A 12,331-nucleotide genomic window follows, 5' to 3' on the forward strand; every position below is an offset into this window, starting at 1 on the left:
AGCATTGTGCGTGTTTAGAAAAGTGCTTCACTTTCAAGTGAATTAAGTATCTCAGGAGGGGGAATTAATAAATGAGCATATTTATTTACCTTCATATTTTGTTTTCTTAGGTCTTATCATGGTTTTGGCTGGAGCTTCTGAATTTGATCCTCAGTATAATAAAGATGCCACAAGCAGACCAACGGATAATATTCTAATACCACAGGTTAGGCTAATTTCCCAAATCCCCCGATGAGCAGTTAAATATTAAAGTGAATACTTTTTTAAAAAATAAACTGTGTTTTTGAATAATTATTTTATTTATTCTAGCTAATCAGAGAAATTGGCAGCATTAATTTAAAGAAGAATGAGCCTCCACTTACCTGCCCATATAGCCTGAAGGCCAGAGTTCTTTTACTGTCTCATCTTGCTAGAATGAAAATTCCTGAGACCCTTGAAGAAGGTATTTGTGATTCTGGTATCTACAGTTTTAGTGGGATGAAAGCAGCAGATTTAATTAGACTTAATGGTGTGTATTAGTTTGTACTCCATTGCTCTAAAGAAATACCTGAGACTGGGTAATATATACACAAAAGAGGTTTAATTGACTCATTGTTCTGCAGGCTGTACAGGAAGCGTGGCTGAGCCGGGGAGGCCTCAGGGAACTTTTATTCATGGCAGAAGGCAAAGCCAGAGCAGGCACAGGCAGAGCAGACGTCTTCACATGGCCAGAGCAGGAGAAAGAGAGAGTTGGGGAAGGTGGCACACATTTTTAAACAACCAGGTCTTGTGAGAACTGGATCTTGAGAACAGCACCAAAGGGAGAACTCCGCCCCCTGATCCAGTCACCTCCCACCAGGCCCCACCTCCAGCATTGGGGATTAGCATTCAACATGAGATTTGGGTGGGGAAACAGACCCAAACCATAGCATGGTGGTGCAATGTTTTTTGTTGCTGTTCTTTTTTGGGCAAATAATTGCTCAAAGACTTTTTAAAAAAGAAGTGTATATGCTACATAATTACTTCACAAATGGTGTGAAGATCTAAGTAAGTCAGATATTTTGGCAGGTGTTAAAATTTAGTGTTTCAAGGTGAGAGAATGCTCTGTATGAGAAATGTTTAGTTAGTTGCAGATCATACAAAAGTTCCTAATGATTTTTTTTTAAACGACTCTGTAAGTTTTTGGAGGGAGCAAAATGGATTTCACAACAACCGACACCTCTCACCGCAGCATCTGCAAGCTTCCTCCAACAGTGGTTAACAATAATGTCTGTTTTATGGTTATTTAAAACTTCATAAGTACTTGAAGCCATGTATTTTGCTTAAAAGAAAAGTAGTTGATTGAGGCAACAGTGTTTGGGATGTCATTATCTCTTTTTCACCAACATTATTTGAATTACAGTTATAAAAGACAGTTATTATCTCTAGGAAATAAATGTTCTTTTTGAATGGTGTCCTACCATCCCCCACCTCCTTTAAGGCAGTAATGCAATTAAATGCTTCTGAAAACAAGGCCATGTGATACTTAGTAATTGGTGATAGGACAGGATGCTTATGGTGGAATGAAGGAGCACTATTTAGGCATTATCATTGGAGTTGCTTTGAAATATTGAATTAACTAGTAATTCTGTTGCTAATGTTCTGTACAGATGCATAAGCATCTCCATTTTTACTTACCTGTAAGAAGCAGGAAACAAATCATTGTTAGGTTGAGTACCAAATCCATAGGTTAATGTGGTCTTAATAGTTAACTGTTATTAAATGCAGTATAAATGAAAGAGTCTCTCTCTTTCTCTAAGTTGCCCTCTTCTTCTCTTCTGTGTCTCATCTCTCCCCCTGTATTTAGTTGACATATTTATTTTGACATATTTAGTTGATCCGCCCACCTCGGCCTCCCAAAGTGCTGGGATTATAGGCGTCAGCCACCATGCCTTGTTGGGAGTTGGTTTATTAAGCCTAACATTATGATATTAAAAATTTGTCTTTGAAATGTCTCATCTGAGCTAGGGTTTTATGGCTGATTTTTGACATAGTGATGCTGAGGAGAAACTCTTCCATTCAATCTGTAAAATTCTGAGATCATGTGAAATATTTGTGGCATAACGTTAATATTAGTTTTGGGTCACAGTGGTAAAGATGCTTTAACTGTAAAATTAAAATGATCTGTTTCAGGTTTTTTATTCTTTTGCAGATCAGCAATTCATGCTAAAAAAGTGTCCTGCCCTACTTCAAGAAATGGTTAATGTAATCTGCCAACTGATAGTAATGGCCCGGAACCGTGAAGGTGAGAAGGAAATATAGTTAATTATGTTATACTTTTTATTGCAAGCATATACAGATTATACTTCATATTTTAGGATTTATGGATACTCAGTATAATTCTGTCTGCCAGTTCAGTGAACTTTTTCAGTTTTACTCATGGCTTTTCATATTTCTTTCCTGTATTTTCTGTTATTTAAAGTCTATATCACAGCCCACTGTGGGGTTTTTGTTGTTGTTGTTGTTGTTGTTTGAGATGGAGTCTTGCTTTGTCACCCAGGCTGGAGTGCAGTGACAAAATCTTGGCTCACTGCAACCTCTGCCTCCCGGGTTGAAGCGATTCTCCTGCTTCAGCCTACTAAGTAGCTGGGATTACAGGCGCGTGCCACCACGCCCGGCTAATTTTTGTATTTTTAGTAGAGATGGGGTTTCATCATGTTGGTCAGGCTGGTCTTAAACTCCTGACCTTGTGATCCACCCACCTCAGCCTCCCAATGTGCTGGGATTACAGGCGTGATAACTTAATTGTTTTATTGTTCAATTGTTTGCAAAGATTTAACATTTCCTTTTTCTTTGAATAATTTTTGAGTTAGGTCATTATTTTTTTCTAACAGTGAATTTGAAATATTTAACTGATATAATAGTGATTCATATGTTATGTAATTTTTATTAATTAATTATAGACAGCATCTACCAGGGCTGGAGTCCAGTAGGGTAATCATAGCTCACTGCAGCCTCAAACTCCTGGGCTCAAGCAGTCCTTCTACCTTAGCTCTCTGAATAGCTGGAACTACAGGCGCATACCACAGCACAGAGCTAACTTTACGTTTTGTGTAGAGGTGAGATCTCACTTTGCTGCCCAGACTGGTCTGGTTTCCAACTCCTAGCTTTAAGCAATCCTCCCACTTCAGCTTCCCAAAGCCCTAGGATTATAGTCATGAGCCACATGCCTACAGGCATCTAGCCATTTTTTTTTTTTTTTTTTTTTATGGAAGGAAAAGAATGAGGAAATTTGTGATCAGTAATGGAAAGGAATACCCTTAAAAAAGGATAGTGGTATGGTTTGTTGTTACGGGCGATGTTGGTTCTTGTCATGGTGTCATATATTGCTGATACTGTCTGATAATTTACTATTATTTGAGGTGAGGCAAATAATTTTTCTTTTAGAAATCAATGGTTATTGCTGGAAAATGTTCATTTGATCAAGTTTGTATATTTTTAGCATCTTCTCTGGTAACTTTTAAAGGAAAATCTTCCATTATGATTCTCAAATTTGAGATAACTGTTAAGGATTTAGTGTGAATTGTGTTTTTTGTGATGAATTCTATACTCCTGAACATGTAAAAAGTCCAGCCCTGTTTCTTTTTTTCCTATTCTTTCTAAGAAAGGGAGTTTCGTGCTCCAACTTTGGCATCCCTAGAAAACTGCATGAAGCTTTCTCAGATGGCTGTTCAGGGACTTCAGCAATTTAAGTCTCCCCTTCTGCAGCTCCCTCATATTGAAGAGGACAATCTTAGACGGGTTTCTAATCATAAGAAGGTAATTCTTTGCTACTTTAAAGTCAGTTCTGAGCAGTTTGTCCTGTCACTTAAAGGTAACATGAATAAAAGTTTTCTGGAAATGGTTACTATGCATTTTTTAGATTTAGAATGTCTTAAGTATTCTAAAACTTTCAGGTGGTTCTGTTAACATTTTCTTGACTAGGTAGCTGTTTTATAGTACTTTACTATCGTAAGTGGCTTTACTATTTTGGGGGTTGGTGCATTTAAACAGTCAACAGTTAGTTCCTTACATTATGTTACCAAAAATAAATGTACTGTCTACTTTCCAGTCATTTTATTCTTGGCTTAAACGTTGGGCAATTGTTTACTGGTTAAGTATGAACAACAAAAACATTTACTAAATTAAAGACCGTCCTTATTTAGAATATGTAATCTATAGTACAAACATGATAATGAATCTTAAGGTATAACAAAAATTTGTATAAATGAGGAAATACAAGAAACTGAAGTTCAATTCTAGTAGGAGATTTTAAGCATTATTTTGTATATAATAGATAAAGTGAGCAGAGAATAGACATTGGATTTGATAGTATATTAATGTAGAATTAATAAATACATGTTGGAAATTTATATCAGAGTTCTCTGTCCTTTCAAGTACTCATATTCCCCTTGTAAATTTGATTATATGCAAAGTCATAATTAAACACCTTAGAATCTGAAAGCAGAGATTTTACATGCCTCATGATCTAATCTGTGTCTTTGAAAGTGAAAAATAACTAGCACCAAAGACCTGGAAAATTAAAGAACACGCTCCTAAGTAACCATTTTGCCAAGACGGGTATTACTGCAGTGACAGCTACATTTTAAGAATAACAAAAATGAGAATATTGTGTAGTAAAACCTTGAGGGTGTACCTTTATTGAGGTTTATTTTTACTTTTGTTAGGTAAAAGTAAAGGTTTATTATTAAAGGTTTGGTAATAGTAAATCTATTAATTGCAATTAAAGGTTTTTGTTATTAAAATTGAAAATTAACTGAGGACATCAGTTGACAAAGTTTTTGGTTGAGTCAAGATTCTTATTTTCTTCCCTCCAACTTTATTTTTTCTAATTTAAAAAAATAAGCCTGTATTAACTTTATAATTTAAAATTTTTTAATTCAAATTTTCTTGGAGAAAAGGGTCATGAAATGCCATGTGGTTATTTTGTGCTTTGAAATGCACATTAATCAACATTTTTCTAAAAGTTGCTGGATTTTGTTGTAGTTAAGATGTGAGTAATTTTCTTTTTATGAAAAGCTTTGTGAGTTAGGGAATTATGTATTTTCTTTTTTTTTTATTCAGTATAAAATTAAAACTATCCAGGATTTGGTGAGTTTAAAAGAATCAGATCGTCACACTCTACTGCACTTCCTTGAAGATGAAAAATATGAAGAGGTTATGGCTGTCCTTGGGAGTTTTCCGTATGTGACCATGGATATAAAATCACAGGGTAAGTGGGAGGTTTCTCTGTTGAACATTGCATCCCTTTTGATAGATTGGTTCTGATTTATTTGACTCAGGATTCTCAAAACACTGTACTTAATAACAGGACTTGTTATTAGACTTTGCAGAACTGTAGTTTACCTGTCAGATTTCCTGTGTTGGAAAATGATTTATACCTAATAGTTTGAGAAAACTGATAGAGTCCTACTTTTATTATCCTCATAATGGGATGAAGTCTGAGAACTCTGTTCTGTAGTTCAACTTTTAGCAATTTCTTAACTTTACAAAGAATGGTGAAGACTTCCAGGCATGATAAAAGAATGAGATATTTGAAATATATTATTAGTATGAAAGAAATAGCAGCTTAGTTGTAAAATTAAATTTTTAAAATCCAACTTGTTTATGTTAATTAAATGTTGAAAATTACTGTGTTTTATGCCACATTTCATGTGTTTTTCTTACCCTACCTCTATATTTTCTTTGAGGGAAAAAAATAAAGGCTATTTTTCTGCCTATATAATTGCCCTGTGTTTCTGTTTCAATATCTGAATGGTCTTAGAATACTGAGAGAATTAGAGACTATCTGCTCCATTCTTCCATTGTGGTGGTGGTCTGAGCTTTAACATTTGCTAAGTTACCATTATGAGAACATTCTTTTAGTTACCGAGAATACAGGGATGTGTTAATAATGGTTTCTGTCTTTATTTTATTTAGTTATTTATAAATAATTTTTGAGATAGAGTCTCACTCTGTCGTCCAGGCTGGAGTGCCGTGGTGCGATTTTGGCTCAGTGCATCCTCTGCCTCCCAGGCTCAAGCAATCCTCCTACCTCAGCCTCCTCAGTAGCTGGGACTACAGGTGCACACTACCATACCTGGCTAATTTTATTTTTTGTGTTTTTAGTAGAGACAGGATTTCACCATGTTGCGCAGGCTGGTCTCGAGCTTCTGGGCTCAACTGATCCACCTGCCTTGGCCTCCCACAGTGCTGTGATTATAGGTGGGAGCCACCGCGCCTGGTTTGTGTCTTTAAAGAGAGCTTATTGTCTAGTTGAAGCAATAGGATTAAAAACAAGATAAGGCCTGGGCCCAGTGGTGTCACGCCTTTAATCCCAACACTTTTGGAGGCCAAGGCAGGGGGATCACTTGAGCCCAGGAGTTTGAGACCAGCCTGGGCAACATGGTGAGACTCTGTTTTTATAAAATTTAAAACACACACACACAAACCAAGATAACATAGGCTAAGTGTTAAAATGAATGACACAGACGTTGTACCATTTATTTATACAGCAAATATTAAATGCTGTGCATTCTTCTAGGTCCTGGGGAAGCCGTGGTAAGACAGCCTCTCCTTATTGAGCTTGTATTCTAATAGGAATTGAGGAGAGGTAAATGGCTCCCAAAGATTGGCATAATTGGTAAAGGAAGGCAGTCAGTGCAGTTTGGTTTCAGTTTGACTGGAGTGTAGCATACGTGTTATGAAAACTTGGTTTGTTGGCTGGGCACGGTGGCTCAAGCCTGTAATCCCAGCACTTTGGGAGGTCGAGACGGGCAGATCATGAGGTCAGGAGATCGAGACCATCCTGGCTAACATGGTGAAACCCCGTCTCTACTAAAAAATTCAAAAAACTAGCTGGGCGAGGTGGCGGGCACCTGTAGTCCCAGCTACTCGGGAGGCTGAGGCAGGAGAATGGCGTAAACCCGGGAGGCAGAGCTTGCAGTGAGCTGAGATCCGGCCACTGCATCCCAACCTGGGTGACAGAGCGAGACTCTGTCTCAAAAAAAGAAAAGAAAACTTGATTTGCTTTGGTGAGGAGTTGGGGTTGCCTTGTGGGGCCACGAGTTTTCAGACTTTAAAAATACTAATGTAAAAGCTGTATTTAGGACTGTGCTGATTTAATGAAACCGTCCAAATAAAAATTTTGGTACTTACAGAGATACTTTTTGATATTAAGAACTGTTAAAATTACACCCTTTTCTTTCTTTCTTTCTTTTTTTTTTTTTTTTGAGACAGTCTCGCTCTGTTGCCCAGGCTGAAGTGCAATGGCACTATCTTGGCTCACTGCAACCTCCACCTCTAGGTTCAAGTGATTCTCCTGCCTCAGCCTCTCGAGTAGCTGGGATTACAGGCATGTGCCACCATGCCCAGCTAATTTTTGTATTTTTAGTAGAGATAGAGTTTCACCATGTTGGCCAGGCTGGTCTCAAACTCCCAACCTCAGGTGATTCACCCACCTTAGCCTCCCAGAATGCTGGGATCATAGGCGTGAGCCACCATGCCTGGCCAAAAAGTACATGCTTCTTAGAAAAATGAATATTAGAAGAGATTTTCTTATAGGAAGTAGAAATTTAAGAGTGTTTAGCCTCACCGACAGATATTACCATATGTTCCACTCCATAGCATCTTGTATAGACAGTTTATTTATATTTTTACAATGCTGCCTAATTATCTAATAATAGTGCTATAGTTGATGAAGGAGGAGTAGAAGTATAGAAGCAGGAAAGGGGCATCTGCATGATAGTAACGCTGGAGATGGTGGATCTCCTTCCCTACCTTGCAAGAATCTGTAATAGAATCTCTTGTAGTCCTTTTCTTCACTTTAAAGCACCAAACAGCAGGTCAGCATTCATGTGGTTATTTCACATGACGTGCTTGTGCACATACAACTGTGCAAAATGCAAAATGTAGATGAATATGTGGCCCAGATTTGACTTTTGATAATAGAGACTTCCAGGGTGAAGAAGGGATATTATACCCTTTGTTGATACCCAGCTGCTGCACCTTATAGCCAGTAATTGAGATAGCAATTGTAGATTATTGGAGGTCATTCTTTTCAACTGATGATGTGTTAGTAAATGCCAGACCAATATGAAAAGTAAACGTAACAAACTTAAAATTGTAGGTAAAAATATATAAGAATAACTATCTTACAGATAAAATCTGTAGAAAAAATAATGATCACAATTGAATGAAAGGTATATTTGAGTTATTTTTATTTATTTTGTTTTATTAACTTTATAGTAGAGTTTTTGGGGATATGTGTGAGAAATGTGGTTTTAAAAATTAAATAATTGCAAAAACATGTATTTAGTACCATTTATTGAAAAAATACTTTTTCAAAAGTGCTTTTTGGTGTAAAGAGGATATATTTGTTCCTGCCTTTAAAAAAATAAGTCTCTTTTGTGTGGTTAGGAATACTAGTTTTCATTATTATATTCAGACAGACATTGATCACACAGGTAAAATCTTGTGAATGTAAGGTTTGCACAGTTTAATAGGGTGACAGAACCCCATTTTTATGTCACTATGAGAGAACTGGGTTATGGTAAGTCTCACATTATACTGTGTTTTCAAAAACCTGGGTTTGAAGCTTAGTGTGCGAATGCAGGTGTTGTGTGGGTTTGGGTTTGGGTATTTTACTTTATTTCTGAACCTCGGTTTCTTTTTGTGTTTTTTTTTTTTTTTTTTGAGCTGGGGTCTCACTCTGTTGCTCTGAAGTGCAGTGGCGCTCTCTTGGCTCTCACTGCATCCTCCACCTCCCAGGCTCAAGCTATCCTCCACCTCAGCCTCCCGAGTAGCTGAGACTACAGGCTTGCACCATCATGCCTGGCTAACTTCTGTATTTTTTGTAGAGACAGGGTTTTGTGATGTTGTCCCACTGATCTCGAATTCCTGAGCCCACGCCATCCGCCTACCTTGGCCTCCCAAAGTGATGGGATTACAGGCATGAGACACCACGCCTAGCTAAACCTTAGTTTGTAAAAGTTTCTAAGTAGTTTCTATACTTTGTAGAGCTATTTTAGAGATTAAATGAATTATTAAAAGCATCTACTGGAGAGCCTTATACAGAGTAGTCAGTTTTTTTTTAAACAAATTTAAAATATAATATGCTTGAAATACTGAAGTGCCAAACTAATTTAGGTAAGCCAAGTTTTGCTGTTTGCATTGACATAGAACTTGATTTTTATTTTTTGCTGTTTTTTTTTCTTCCATCTTAACAGTGTTAGATGATGAAGATAGCAACAACATCACAGTAGGATCCTTAGTTACAGTGTTGGTTAAGTTGACAAGGCAAACAATGGCTGTAAGTAGTCTATATGTATTTTTATGCTTTAAGAGTTGTGTGTCAAGGCTTTTATATTTATTTCCATCATTCTCAAAGTCAAAACTGTTGTAATACCAAGATCTAATTTTGCAAATTCTATTAACTCTTTTGAAATTTTCAATTAATGTTCATGAAACAGTTTTTACATACACTAAAAAAACCTGGAAAATAGTCCTTTGTGTGATAGTTTAATTCTCTGTAAAACATAATCATAGCAAAGTAATGTGAATATAGTTCTTAAGCGATGAAGTGCTATACAGAAGTTGTTACTGATGAGAATTTCATCACATTTCTTTTTAGTCAGTTCTATAGAGAATTGACTGTTTTATTTATTTATTTATTTATTTATTTTTTGAGACGGAGTCTCGCTCTGTTGCCCAGGCTGGAGTGCAGTGGCCAGATCTCAGCTCACTGCAAGCTCCGCCTCCTGGGTTTATGCCATTCTCCTGCCTCAGCCTCCCCAGTAGCTGGGACTACAGGCGCCCGCCACCTCACCCGGCTAGTTTTGTTTGTATTTTTTTTTTAGTAGAGACTGGATTTCACCCGTCTCTAAAAAAAAAAGCTGGGGTAACACAGACGTGTTAGCCAGGATGGGCTCGATCTCCTGACCTCATGATCCGCCCATCTCAGCCTCCCAAAATGCTGGGATTACAGGCTTGAGCCACCGCGCCCGGCCGACTCTTTTATTTTTCATTTCAAAATTTAAGAATTACAATAAAAATAACTTTTTTTTTCCCTGATAATGTGAAACATTTATGTTGTCTGGAAAAAATTTAGGCAATGCAGAAAGTATAGGAAGAAATTAAAATTACCCGAAATTCCACCACTTCGAGATGATTCGTTTTGAGGCTCGTCACTGTAATGTAGCCTAATGCATGGATACCTGTAGAGCTAAATGATGTTTTTGTCATGGATCCCTTCTCTCTCCCATTTATTTCCTTCCTTCCTTCCTTCCTTCCTCCCTCCCTCCCTCCCTCCCTCCCTCCCTCCCTCTCTCCCTCTCTCCCTCCCTCCCTCCCTCCCCTCCCCTCCCCTCCCCTCCCCCCCTAACTTTTTTTGATTGTTGGAGTATCATTCTTGTTGCCCAGGCTGGAGTGCAATGGCATGATCTTGGCTCACTGCAACCTACATCTCTTGGGTTCAAGTGATTCTCCTGCCTCAGCCTCCTGAGTAGCTGGGATTATAGGCATGCACCACCACACCTGGTTAATTTTTGTGTTTTTAGTAGAGATGGGGTTTCACCATGTTGACCAGGCTGGTCTTGAACTCCTGAACTCAGGTGATATACCTGCCTCAGGCCCCCAAAGTTCTGGTATTACAGGAGCTACCATGCCCAGCCCATCTCTCATTTTCTTTAGGAAAACCCCTTGTGAGCCTCAAAATGACCAGAATGCATAATCTTGTTGTTTTGTATCTTCTCCTGTCTTTCTCCATGCTCATATTTACCATCTGGATCTTTATAGTGCCTACGTACATATATGCACTTAAGTGTAGATTGGTACTTGTCTCATGCTTTTTTGTTCAATCCGGTGCAATCATTTTGCATGTATTTCCTTCATCTTCTTTTTTGAGATGGAGTCTAGCTCTCACCCAGGCTGGAATGCAGTGGTGCAATCTCAGCTCATTGCAACCTCTGCCTCCCAGGTTCAAGTGATTCTTCTGCCTCAGCCTCTCCCTAGTAGCTGGAATTACAGGCACATGCCACCACGCCCAGCTAATTTTTGTATTTTTAGTTTCACCATGTTGATCAGGCTGGTCCTGAAATCCTGACCTCAAGTGATCCACCCACCTTGGCCTCCCAACATGCTGGGGTTGCAGGCGTGAGCAACTGCGCCTGGCCTATTTTATTTTTTGTTGAGACACGATCTCACTGTGTTACCCAGTCTTGAGTACAGTGGTGCAATCTTGGCTCACTGCAACGTCCACCTCCTAGGCTCAAATGATTCTCCCACCTCAACCTCCTGAGTAGCTGGGACCACAGGTGTGCACCAGCATGCCCAGCTAATTTTTTGTATTTTTAGTAGAAATGGAGTTTCTCCATGTTGCCCAGGCTGGTCTCGAACTCCTGTCCTCAAGTGATATGTTTGCCTCAGCCTCCGAAAGTGCTGGGATTTAGGCATGAGCCACCATGCCTGGCCTAATATATATATGTAATTTTTTTTTTTTTTTTGAGACAGAGTCTCGCTCTCTCGCCCAGGCTGGAGTGCAGTGGCCGGATCTCAGCTCACTACAAGCTCCGCCTCCCGGGTTTACACCATTCTCCTACCTCAGCCTCCCGAGTAGCTGGGACTACAGGCGCCCGCCACCTCGCCCGGCTAGTTTTTTGTATTTTTTAGTAGAGACGGGGTTTCACTGTGTTAGCCAGGATGGTCTCGATCTCCCGACCTCGTGATCTGCCCGTCTCAGCCTCCCAAAGTGCTGAGATTACAGGCTTGAGCCACCGCGCCCGGCCTATATATGTAGTTTTAAATAGAGATGCGGGTCTCTGTAGGTTGCCTAGCTGGTCTCAAACTCCTGGGCTCAAAGGATCCTCCTGCCTTGGCCTCCCAAAGTGCTGGGATTACAGGCATGAGCCACCATGCTTGGCTCTCAGTTTCTTTTATTTATATTTTCTCCTGAGTCAACTGGTAGAGACCGAAGTATTTTTACTCAATTTATTCAACTAGTGGTAGATTTTAGCCTTTTGCGCTGAGGTTTTTGAGCATCTGCAAGAAATATATGCCACATTTATATCCCATGCCTAGCTTGTAGAAAAAACATATGTATTTTTTTCTTATAGAGATGGGGGTCTCACTGTGTTGGCCAGGTTGGTCTTGAGCTCCTGACCTCAAGTGATCCTACCATTTCAGCCTCCCAAAGTGCTGGGATTACAGGTGTAAGCCACCAAGCCCAGCTTGAAAATCATATTTTGTGGTAGGATATATTGAATCCAAGATGTTAGTTTTATTATAGCAAGTGATAAGGAAGCATTTGTCATGGACTCTGGGTGAGAGAGGTGCCTCC

The 12,331-nt window shown here is 38.9% G+C and overlaps 1 protein-coding gene across 1 annotated transcript in view; it reads left to right on the forward strand.

The window, feature by feature from the left end:
- SEC63 (SEC63 homolog, protein translocation regulator) overlaps nt 1–12,331 on the forward strand; it is a 90,909-nt gene that overhangs the window by 51,883 nt on the left and 26,695 nt on the right. The window contains exons 9-14 of the mRNA XM_010382489.2: nt 111–205; nt 310–442; nt 2,171–2,263; nt 3,623–3,777; nt 5,083–5,230; nt 9,225–9,307. Of these exons, the coding sequence (XP_010380791.2) occupies nt 111–205; nt 310–442; nt 2,171–2,263; nt 3,623–3,777; nt 5,083–5,230; nt 9,225–9,307 (707 nt within the window). The remainder of the gene's footprint in view (nt 1–110; nt 206–309; nt 443–2,170; nt 2,264–3,622; nt 3,778–5,082; nt 5,231–9,224; nt 9,308–12,331) is intronic.

Source organism: Rhinopithecus roxellana, chromosome 4 (assembly GCF_007565055.1).
Source record: "Rhinopithecus roxellana isolate Shanxi Qingling chromosome 4, ASM756505v1, whole genome shotgun sequence".
Lineage (NCBI taxonomy): Eukaryota > Metazoa > Chordata > Mammalia > Primates > Cercopithecidae > Rhinopithecus > Rhinopithecus roxellana.